Raw genomic sequence first — 12854 nt, forward strand, 5'->3', positions numbered from 1 at the left:
AAAATTACTAATCTGCTAAATTTTATAACAGAAACAAAGAAAAATTCATTTTTTTTTTACAGAATTTTCTGTATTTTTTCTTTTATAGCACAAAAAATAAAACGTGCGGTGATTAAATACCACCAAAAGAAAGCTCCATTTGTGTGAAAAAAAGGACAAAAATTTCATATAGGTCCAGTGTTGCATGACTGAGTAATTGTCATTCAAAATGGGAGAGCACCGAAAGCTGAAAATTGGTCTGGTTATTAAGGGTGTTTAAGTGCCCAGTGGTCAAGTGGTTAAGCACTTTTGATCACAACACAAAGTTCATGTGTTGCAGCTGGTACACTAATGATGCAAAAATGAACGACCAAGAATTTTTGTTTGGTTTTTGGCTCGTCTATAGCCTGCTTAAGTAGCAGTATGCTTACTGGGAGAGGCAGCTTCACATATAATACAACATAGAATACATGAGAAGATAATGGTTAAGCATGGAGTCTAAACAAGGAGTAAGGGTAGTGGACCTGAACAGCATAGAATGTTGTAGACAGAAAAAGATGGATTTGCTATATGGATCTGCCCAAGCCTCTCTACCCATAAATTAAACAAAGGTTTAGGACAGGACCAGTCAGAGAACAGGAGCAGCTTGTGTCCAGCATGTGCTATGTGCTGTAGTGAAGACAGAGACTACCATCGTTGTTCAAACACATGAAAGTAGGTGCTACTCCCTCCCAGTATTATAATTCGGCTTTATCACTGGTGCTCTGGGAGAGGCAGCTGACTTCTCAGCCACATGATCCGCAAAAGCAAAAAAAAGTCATCACTCTGTTGTATATTCTGCAATCTTGTTTTTTAATGGTGGGTAACAAATGACAGCCACGAATGTCAACACATTTCAGCCAAGCTGGCCTTATTCATGACTACCATTGTTGTTGACAGACACTGTCCAATGTATGCACCAAATATAATGTGACAAATATTACTATAGGCTAGCCCTTGCAAAAGTCCAGGCAAAGTCAATTGTTAGATATACAACCAATTCAAACATTTGATCGTAACAAATACTTGGGGATGATCATTTTTAGTTAGATCTAATCATGCTAATATAACAAGGTGGGACTTTTTTAGGTACCAGTACACAATACTTCATCGTGGGAGGGCAGTGCCCAGTCATCCCATCTTCCTTTCTTTTTCACCTGACACAACATAATAATCTTTGACAAAGATTGTAGAGATAATGCATACAGTATGGTCTAACAATGAAGTAACCTGCTAATATGTGAATTACAGTTACCCTGCTAATGGAAGCTTTGGGACATGGTACTGAATATATTATAATAAAAAAAAATATTTATAACCACATACAATTGAATCACCTGCAATTGTTGCACTAATTATAAATACCTGTTAGATTTTGATGATTTTGTGGCCACCCGGGACAACTGTATTGCACATCTACGTAGTCCCCCTCAAGCATTTGGAGAATCTTTGGACACTTTTGTATAACTCTGAAGTATATGATATTATGTAGGAGGGATAGAGAGATACAGTAGGTGGGGGGGCTATAATATTTTTGTTTATGTGTAACACTGGTGTGCCTGCTTTAATAATGTTTTTAAAAATTATTTTATGAATGATATAATAAATGTATACTTTTTAATGGATGAAGTATTGTGTACTGGTATCCAAAAAGATCCATGTTGTTATATTGGTGTTGAAATTCTTGTAGGGGATGTTGGTACACGCTCTATAAGGGCCTAATACCCTCACATGTTCTTTTTTGTCTTGAAAATAGTTAAAAAAATGTATCCCTCAAGATGCAATGGTTTTCACAGGAGTTCTACATTATGGAGCCTATTCATGAACTTTGGAAAAGAGAGTTGGAATTATTGCCAATGGCATCCAACCTGATTTCACCTTTTTTCTTATGCATTAACAAGATTTCTGATTGGTTGCCCTAGGTAAAAACCCAATTTTTGTGTTCTAGAGTTTTCATGAATCGGTTCCATTATATAAAGAACCAGGGGCTTGAGTTGAAAATATACATTGGTAATTAGTGCCATGTCTTTCTAAAGTATACAATGTGAAGGAACAATAAAGTTAAATTACCCAAAGCAAGTGTCTGACTGAGTTGACTGTTGGAGCTGGTAACCTCTGAGTCAACTCACATATTCCGTCTACTCACAATAAATCACCATTTATAGACAATGATTCTAGTTTTCTTTTCTAACTATATCCAAGTGAACATCAACATGGTTTACGAGTCTCTGAATAACTAACTGGACACTCACAAACACAATAAACAAAAGGTACATGTTGTCTCAAAGAACAAATTCTGACCAAGAGACCATGAAATTAGAACTTTACTGTTTCTTAAATATAAAAGCATGTAAACCGTGAACCTCCTTGAAAGCAACAATGTGTTTGTACAATGTGTTTGGGATGCTCCTCTCTCCACATCCCAATCTAGAACAGTGTAAAGGCACTGTAATGTTTTTGAAAGGCTGAGTATAGAGCTTCTTTATCTTTTACTCCTTGCCTGTGTTCCAGTTTAAACTGGCACCATGACCACAGCCCCAGTTTTCTTTTCTCACTTGCTTTGCCGGGACTTCCCCACTTGCACCATCCTATGGAGTCTCCCCTGCATGCAGGGACTTGAGTGGTGTCTCTACACAGCCCCATAAACTAGGATCAAGGCAACCCATCGACTAGTATCTTCCCTGCTCCTATCCCTCCATTCTCAAAGCTAACAGACTGCCTGGAGACTACACTTTCCACTGTTAACTTTTTCCTGTAAAGGCCAGAAGTTCAGGGAACCAGCAGCATTGGGAAAGTTGTAAACTGCAAGTTCTTGAGTAATAATTTTAACAAGTAGTTTACTGGAGAATATCTATTTTAATGTGCTCATTGTGTTAACCAAAAAAATACTACTTTAAGGTTTACCAAGAAAAATAAATTTTACATTTAAGCATTAAAGTATGCATTATGTGAGTTTAGGTTCAAATTGTAAAGCATTCTAGATGCATTGAGTGCCAAAGATAAAATATTTCAGGACTGGTAAGAGGTATGATGATAATAGTGTGCTTTTTAATGTAGCTACTCCAGAGAATCCAATGCCTACAAAAGAGAAGGCTCACATCAGAAAGATCTCTAGTCTGGTAATCTCAGTATTAAAGGCTGCATTGAAAGTGAAGAATTTTTTTTTTGGGTGGTTTTGGGTAAGGCAAGGGAAGTTTAAAACCACTTCAAGTTTGCAATTTCCCAAGAATGGAAAGTTACAGGAAAATAGAACTTTGGAGTAGTTGCTAAAATAGTGGGTGAGGGGAAATTTTCAAAATTGAGACATCTGTTCTGGTAACATTTGGCAAATCTTGGCATTCTGTTCTTTCTGGGCACACTTACTTTCACTTCCTGTGGCTTCTTTTTGATAGGAAATATGGTGACAGTTTCTAAGCTCTCCACATTCTGTGAAAAGCTAGAACAAAGTTTTGCCTGAAGATCCAATTTAATAAAAAATACCATTAATTTCAGATACAAGCCTGGTCCTATTGATTTATTGTCATTGGTGGAATTTACAAACACAGCATACTGGTATGTGTATTTTTACAACTGTTGCGTGAATTAGCTGCTGACCAAATCAACCCTTGACGTATTTATGTTTGTCTATATGACTGTAGTAAAAACCATAGACTATAAGGCTCCTTCGGCAGCAGACACTGGTCTGAATGATTTTGTAACACGTTGTGAAGTATACTGATGCAATAAAAATGAATATAACAAATAAGCATCTGTAGTTCCAGCTAATGATCCAATGGCTGACACAGAGCTCTACCGGAGTTGTGTCCCCCCCCCCCCCCACCACCACCAAAAACTAAAAATTTTTGTTGGTACAAGTGTAATCTGTTAAAGAATGATGATTCAATCGACGGGTCCTCTTTACTTTCAATGCAGTGAACAGAGCAAGTTAGAAATGTTAACATTACAGCACGCACTATGAAGAAAAAAAATCTGAGCAAACACATGTAATAGATTAGGTCATTTCTTGCTGTATGAACAGTTTATATGAGCGCTCAGTTTTTACCTGGCAACCAGCCGCAAGACAGTCAAGAGACAGACTGACAGGCTGAAAGCTATAAATAAATAAGCTTATTTTTTTTCTCCTTCACTTCACTGTGAGTCGGGTGTTTACAAGTGACCCTCACAGATGTGACCTATGCCACTGCTAAGGTATCACGGCACACATTGCAATATATTATTACAGCATTGCAAAAACTTTCCATGGCATTCATAAATAGTAGTTGAAAGCGTTATTAAAATGTGGCGTTTTAGTGTCTGGAAGCCGGAGAACATAACCCTTGTAGAGCTGAAGGGAAGCTTCTGAGACTCAGTATTTAAAAGGTTTAGGTTAAAATCTTGGATGGCTTATAAACACAAGTGTATGAGTTATAGTTTCAAAATGTTCTCATGAGCCTTTAAACAAATGCTTTGCAACTCAGATTTTACAGATGTGTATATAAATATATATATAACACACTGTGTGCTTAATCCTCTATAGAGCCATGAAGTCCATTCAGCACAGATAAACTCTGTTAGCACTGTATTACTCACAGCAGACCTTTCTGTTAAGACAAATGCTTGTGTGACTGAGTTTTTTGTAATGGTATAACTCGGGGATTACCACATGATGAGAAATGACTTAATGCTCACAGCATTCTGTTAGATGCGCTTAAGACTTAAATTTATATATGAAATCAGATTATATTCAGGTGGGTCTGATTAAACATGACCATCTCAATTATCGCCCAATGGCAGAATCATGGTGGTCAGCTACATATGGGCCCCTTATGGCTGGATGACACAATGACCCCCTACAGCCTCCTCAGTGGGCCCCCTTTTATGAGTAAGGGTTATACAGAGTCTTACCATTATAATAAAATAAGTTTATAGTGGTGCTAGAGGGATGTAGTATGCAAATCTCAGTCAAAAAAACATAATGACATAAGTAATAAGTTAATTATTAAAAGTCCATAGAGCACATGATAACTAGCAGCACCCTTAGAGAGTGAAGCAGGCAACTCTATACAGGCATACCCCACTTTTACGTACACAATGGGGTTTATTTACTAAATCTGGAAAGTGCAAAATCAGGCTAACTTTTGCATAAAAACCAATGCGCTTCCAGGTCTTATTACCACAGCTTAATTGAACAATCTGTGGTTAGAAGATCATTGATTTCTATGCAGAAGCGAGCCTGATTTTGCACTTTACAGCTTTAGTAAATAAACCCCATTGTGTACTTAAAAGTGGGGTATGCCTGCAATGCAAAAGAAAAGAACAGCGGGGTGCCAGATTAAGTGCAGCATTAAAAATACCAATTTTATTAAGGGTAAGAGAAGGGGCAACTCACATATAGATGGTTGCGGTCACAGGTCTGATGAAGCAGAAGTTTCTAAATGTATTACCACCCACTTTTGCACCAGCATGGCCTCTATTGTGACGTCACATCCGTCCTGGGGCCATCTTCAGTTCCATGCTAGTTAAGGTGGCGATCTGCTTCCTACAGTCATCAATCTATATAACCATTGCCTGATGCCACCAATCCACCAGGATGATCCAGGAGGGTCCAGAGACTGACCGCGTCAATTGTACAGCCTGACTTCATATATCCATCTATATGTGAGTTTCCCTTTGTGTCATCCTTAATAAAAATCAATACTTTTAATGCTGCACTCTGGCTGCAGTCTGGCGTCCCTCTGTTCTTCTCTTACCATGCGCATTAAAGTTTGGCTGTCTAATCGGGATTCATTTGCTCAAGAGCGGCCCAGTAATAGCTTGTGTTTCCGCTATTATGGTGGAAGACATGCAGGTTCAAAGAGCTGTAGAATGGATGACAACGCAATCCTAGGTTAAAAAAAAAATAAAAATAAAAAAAAAGGTCTACTGTAAATGCTATACCATTTATAACTGGCTTGGTGTCCATTGTATGAAATTTGGCCTGAGTCTAGGCCAGCTTTAACAAGATATGCAGGTGCCTGATATACTGTATAAACACAATGAAGTCAAAGCCAACAGCATGATGAACTTTTTCACACAGCTCCCAATTAAAAAATCTGAAGTTATAAAATGCAATTCACAATTTTTTTTATTTCATATAGAAATTAATATTACCCCGACTGTGCATGTGTAAAACTTGGCCAATACAAAAGCTCAGAAAATTAGTTAAGAATAGACAGCAAAACATTACAGCAGTGTTGTAAGGTCTCAATTCATAATTGATTTTATGGATATCTATGCATCTGTTGCTAATATAGTTATATTTTACTAATTGACCAACAATTACTTTGCTTTTGCACCATGCTGACACCTGTGCTTGCCCACCAAGCCAAGGACTGAAGTGAAAACAATGTTCATAGCTTTGTATCTACTGAAGAGAAGATAATAATCAGTCCTTATCTGTTGGTATGAATTGCAGATGCAGTGTAATCTGCTATTATTTAGAACAGGGGTCCCCAAACCTTCGAAACAAAGGGCACGTTAGCTATGCTTCAGACTTGAGGGGGGCCAAACTGTGGCCAGTGGAAGTAGAAAATATTCTGGTGTTGGTGAAAGCAAACAAGTCCCCAGATATGTTGGTCAGTGGGAGGAGAAATAGAGCCCCATCCTTGGTGTCATTGGGAGAAATACTGTCCCATTATTGGTATCAGTGGGAGGAATAGTGCCCCATCTTTAGTGTCACTGGGAGGAATAGTGCTCCATCATTGGTGTCACTGGGAGGGATAGTGCAACCTCCTTTGTATCAGTGGGAGGAATAGGAAAAATGCAAGCAAGGGGCCACATTCGACACACAAGCCACAATTTGGAGCCCACTGATTTAGACTGTCACAATTTAGCACTGCATTGCTGTTTTTTTTTTGGTAGTGCATTTCCATCATTATTTGCCTTATATCTAAACCCAAAACAAACATGTATTATATTGCAGCTTACTAATCCTTAGATGGGATGCCTGTATTCATTTTCTTTTTCAGGATTTATTTTCACCTGGTAATTTTGGGAATAACACACACTGAACCTGAGTGGCTATGGTCACCCACTGTATATTTGAAGGGAGCCATGGTTGCCACACAGACAGGACTTTTTATGTGCATGCCTTTGTGTGTATTTATTACATGGGAAATTATGGAATTAAATTGTTTACACAAATAAGATAGCATTTTTGTTTAGCTCACAGGGACACAGAATTTCTGGCAAGATCAACAGCTATTTTGTGTACTTGCTAAAAAGGTTTTCAGACTAAAAAAGAAATTGAATACAGGTAAAATATCTAAGGACTAATAAACTGCACTGTAGGACATTGTTTTGGGTTTAGTTATGCTTTTAACAGATTGTAAAACATTTTTTATTAAAAAATAATAAACATGTGTAAACCTACCTGCTCTGTGCAATAGTTTTGCACAGAGCTGCCCCAATCCTCTTTTACTGGGGTACCTCGTTGGTGCTCCTGGATCCTCGCCCCTTACAAGTGGCCCTATAGCAAGCTGCAAGCCGAATACTGTCTTGAAAGAACAGTATGATCAAACTGATCAACTAAGCTACAGTGATATTGTTACAAAAGGCTGGATATTTTTTTTATTTTTATAAATTCAATATTTTTAAAGCATCGTCGGCAACAACTTAGAAAGGCCAATTATTTAAGCAGCCTTCCAGTATTAATGGTTACCTGAGCACTTTGCCCAAAATACACAAAATGTCACCATTTTGCCATCCCTGCTTTTATGGAAGATTTATCAAAGATGGTATTTTAATCTCACTTGTTCCAGTCTGGGAGTGCTGAGTACCCCCCCCCCCCCCTCCATTGAAACTGTAAACTGTACCAGAGTATGTAAATATTACTTGCTGATTTGCTCTGCACATATATTTAATTTTTAGCTTCCGTTTTCTAATATATATTTATATTATGTTTCCAGTATATGTTTAAGTGAATATGCAAAAAAAAAAAAAAAAAAAAAAAGCTTACAAACGACTTTTATTAGCTAGTTCTGCTCTACTCGGCTAAATTTATTCCCCAAATGCTTCTCTTGGGATCACTGACACTACTTAAGTCATCTGTTTTCTTAGCCTCTCTCTCATTCAGGTAGAAGGGGAGAAAAATGAAATTCTTTTCCAGTTGTCCATCAATCCCTGCCAAGACGCTGTCATTTATTTTTACAGCCACATGAGGCTTTCAGCACCAATGGATACAAGAAGATTATTGGCCTGTATCCTCCCACCCACCATCTTGTGTACTTTGCACGTTTTCGTGAAATGGATTATCTGGCTAATGCCGCAATTTTATTTATGGTTTTGCGACTGTCAGTTTCAATTAGGACCTGGAATGCGTCTGCTTTCTGCATGTTTGTCAAACTGCACATCATTCAAGTAGTAATCTGTTGATGTTAATGGAAACATAAATTTTATCGTCTAGGAAAATAAAAGAGACAAAGAAAGTCCTGCATACAGTATATGGATACATCTTAAAGTGTATGTAAATCCTAAATTATTTTGTAGTATGTTTGGCAGGGTGCCTCACAGTAAACATACTTCTTAAGACTTTTTTGTGTGAATCTATTGCAAACTTTTATACCTGCAGAACCTGCTAGTAACTGCACTTCATGTTGCAAGCTGACAACGCTAAGCCACTGTCTTGTGACTAGCAGCAATGTAGTCACCCTGTCATGTGATCTCCCACAGTTGACCGTTGGACTGCCTCTCTGCTAGACCTGATAAGCATCACAAAGGGCAACTGAAGGCTCATACAAGACAGGCTGACAATTTCAAGGCAGTAACTACGCCATGCTACAGGAAGTGACATTACTGGCTGGATCTTTGCAAGAAAATTTGCAATAAATTTATACAAAATGATTTGCTTAGAAAAGCTGTATATAGGGAGACATGATACCAAACATACCAAATAATAGATTATGGGTATAAATACACTTTAGACTCATACATAAACTGTATGTATAGCTTAAAGTTTTTTTTCTTTTAGGTTTTTGGATAGAGTAGGGAAAGATAAAAAAAAAAAAACTCTATTCAAATATATAGCAGAAAACAGCAAAAAATATTTTCCATCAAAGAATACATACCTGACTGCCTCATGCTAGAGCCATTCAGCTTGGCATCCTTGATAACCAGGTGTTTGATCCATAATGTTGGTGCAGTGATATCTACAAGGCAAGAGTATAAATGATATAGATAGTGAAATAAAATATGAGATATATATATATATATAAAAATAAATAAATAAATAAATAACCAAAACATCACCACATACACTTCAATTTATTATTATGACATCATAAAAAAAAACTACCTTTAGCAATTTCTAATATATGTTTTATTCAGCCATGCCAAAGGAGTCATTCCTACACTATAAAAGTGTAATAATTTAACTAACTAAATCTTTAGTTAGACCTCATTGAGAATACCGTGTCCTGTCCTGGAGACCCAATTACATAAAGCTATTGATAAGGTAGAACAAGTCAAGAGACAAGCAACTAAAAGGGTACAAGGTCTGATGAGTAAAATGGAGAGACTGGAGGAACTTTTTATGTATAGCCTTGGGCAAAGAAGGGAAAAGGGAGGCATGATTGAAACTGTTAAACTCATGTGAAGTATTTTTTTTTATTTGTTTACTACTTGTGTCAACAGGGACAGTTTTTCTTTAACTCTTGTGCCGTTGTTACAAGAGAGATTATGGTCCCTTTTGCACTGACAATGGTGCCGACTCGTAATCCATGGTGGATCCATTAGTCAGCTGCAGCTGGCCTCTGCTTTGTATGTCCCTCACACCCACTTGAAGAGAGACATTACACGGAAATCCTTTTTACTGCACTGCAACCACATCCATTAGAAGCAGTTGTAGCATTGCCCTATTCACTTCCCTCAGGGCGTGTTAGTAGGAGGCATTTCCTGCTGAACGAATCAGGTCCTACTTTTTTTTCTGCATCACGACAATTAAGATTGGCCATCTAGCAGGCATTGCCAGATCACCTCTTCTCAAGACTAAATTTTTTGGAATTCTTAAGAATTTATTTAATAACAATAATCACCAGCACAAAAAGAGACACTAAATCTAACCAATGGGGACTCAGACAGCAATAAAATCATGACAGAGGTTCTTATCGTTTTCTAGTCCCACAAAGGGTTTGGTCAGAGATACAGTTTAACATATGTTACTTCCCAACTTTACTATGATAATAACCAGGGGCAACTTTTAGCACAAAGTATGTAGGCAAAGGACATGCCACTTTTACAAAATCCACAAAGAATGAATACACAAAAATGATTGCTTAAATATATATAAATTCTCTTTTTTACGACTTACTATTATTTTATACAGGGTGAAGCATGTAGAGTATAACAGATTTGGTAGATTAAATAGTTCATTTGTTATAAAACTAAACTAAAGGACAACTAAGGAAGAAAGAGGGACAAAGATTTGGTTCCACAGTCCCTCCAAATTAAATAGAGCCATGTTTGTTCCCATACATGCATCCAAAAAGCCATCAAAAGTATTTTACCCACACACATTCTAGTAAAACTGGAAGTTCATTTGCTTGTGATTTAAATGCCAATTAAACCAAGATATCACTTTGTAAAAGTAGCAGTGGTATCAGAGTGCTGCACAACATTTGTGCAGAAAGCAGCGTTTTGGGGGGGACCCATCAGGCCCACCTACTATAAGTTTCTTGCAGAAAAGTACAGAGGGTGGGTCAGACACAAGACTAGTCACCTTTGCACGAAGGTAAAGAGCAGCAGTGCCAGTCTTTATTGCAGAAAGCCCCTAAACAGAAACAGAGTTTCATGCTGAATTGCTGCACAGATCTAAAAAAAATAAAAAAACAAAAATAAAAAGTACAAAAAGCCCACCAAGATTCATGTAAGAATTCACATGCCTCTCGTATTTAGACAATGTTAGCTTATCCTGGAGTTCAGCTTCAACAAAAAATGCCCATTATTTGATTACACGCCAATATTTATTACATGTCATACAAACTAACAATTTTTTAGTCCAAAATCAAATGAACAACCCTAACGATAAAATACTAGATAGCCCACAGTACCCCAGAGAATCTATCTCACAGTGGTAGTTATCTCCTTTTCGTTAAGATGTCTCTTATTAAACTTCAGACAGAGATGCACTTGTGTGAGTAAATTTCACCTTGAGTCATTGAGCTCTGTAAACAACAGACCTTATTCAGCTGGAGGTAAGGAGAATCTGGAAAATGCGTGAAGAGAGAAAAAGCTCCTGACTAAGGCTGCATTCACACTACAGTGTTTTGAAAATAAAAAAGACAAAGAACCTGAACTATTTTTGGGCTACATGTGTCCTGCAATGCGAGTTGCCACGATTGCAGCGCATTTTATCGTGCAACAGTCGCGGGAGAGACCTGCACCGCAATTTGAAGTGTCCTTGAAATGAATGGCATCTCGAATGCGAGTCCAGCGTTGTCATTCACACCTCTGCGATGTCAAATCGTGGGCAGATCCGTGCCAAATCTGCCTGTGATTCAAAACTCTTTAGTGAGAATGCAGCCTAAGGCTGGGTTCACATACGCTGCGGCCCGTGGTTCACAGCATGGGGTCCGGTGCGTCACTGTTCACAAATTCGAGCGCGAATCAGGTCTGAATTTTTGTCTGACTTCGCACCTGAATTGGAACCAAAGACGCACAGGATCCTTTTTAAATGTGGACCGCAGTCGCCCAGGAGCTGTGTGAACCTTCTCCATTGAGAGCCGGGCACACTCTCCTGTCATGCAAATTGGATGTGGAGGAAACCTGCATCCAATTCGCATATTTGTGTACCCAGCCTAAAAGTGAGAATGCAATCTAAGTAATGTAATCATTCATGTTTACCTAAAGAACAATATTTTTTTTAAATGATGTATTTCAGTCCTGGTCATAAAAATGGAGGAAATAAAACCCACCCCTGTCATTTCAAGCTATCAGCTGCAGGTGATCCCTGAAATTGTTATGTGACCATAAAATACAATGTTCCTGCAAGCGGATAAATATATTATGGTCCGACATCTGACCACTGCCAACACATGAAGGTCCCAATGTTATTTACAAAGGGATTACAGGAGATGAATATCCTTTTTTTTATCACTACAGGAGTTGGTCGGAAGACAAATGGGGGATTGCAGCTATCCTGTAAACACCCTCTAAGCCGATACTAATTTCTCATTATAGCTAAAAGAAAAACAACAAAATTGTCTGACGGAGCCTAAAAGCCCCTCAATCAGACAAGATGCACACCATTAGCTCTATTCTGCCATGCCGCACAACTGTGTGAGTGTATTGTGCATTGTATGTGTCAGCCCATGACCTGAACTGGAGGGAGGCGATTTCCTGAGCAGCAGATTGAACCTGCCCATGTGCTGTGAACAGGAAATTGCCGACCCTTGGGTCATTGTCACTTTTGGAAACCATCAAGTGGTGAAAAGAAATCAAACAAGAAACAGGTGTTCATCACAACTTTCTAAATGAAGAGATTAAGTGTAGTTCAGCAGCCCTTTAATCTGGACTGTGAAGTGATTGTCTGTGCCATAGGTGGAATGCAATGACATTTGTGGGGGGGGGGTTCCCATCTCTGCGGAAATGTAAAGAGGAGTGCTGACTGTTCAGAATCCAAAGATACCGCTGTGAGCAAATTGTACATAATGCAGCATACTCAATTTGTAATGATCAGCCTGACAAATACAGATCAAAGCAGTTATGAGCATTTACTCCATTGCATCAAATATACAATAAAAAGTTTTTTTTTATAATTTTCTTATTTATTCATGTCTTTTGTAACATTTAAAAAACTGAAAATTGCTCCAGGCCTTAGTAAA

General features: G+C 38.0%; 1 protein-coding gene across 11 annotated transcripts in view; it reads right to left on the bottom strand.

The window, feature by feature from the left end:
* SMOC1 (SPARC related modular calcium binding 1) overlaps positions 1 to 12854 on the bottom strand; it is a 273199-nt gene that overhangs the window by 48580 nt on the left and 211765 nt on the right. For all 11 annotated transcript variants that reach the window (XM_077464635.1, XM_077464636.1, XM_077464634.1 and 8 more), the window contains one exon: positions 9102 to 9182. In XM_077464635.1, coding sequence (XP_077320761.1) covers positions 9102 to 9182 — 81 coding nt within the window. The remainder of the gene's footprint in view (positions 1 to 9101; positions 9183 to 12854) is intronic.

This window comes from Lithobates pipiens, unplaced genomic scaffold (assembly GCF_037356315.1).
Source record: "Lithobates pipiens isolate NorthernLeopardFrog02 unplaced genomic scaffold, aLitPip1_a1.2 Scaffold_30, whole genome shotgun sequence".
Lineage (NCBI taxonomy): Eukaryota > Metazoa > Chordata > Amphibia > Anura > Ranidae > Lithobates > Lithobates pipiens.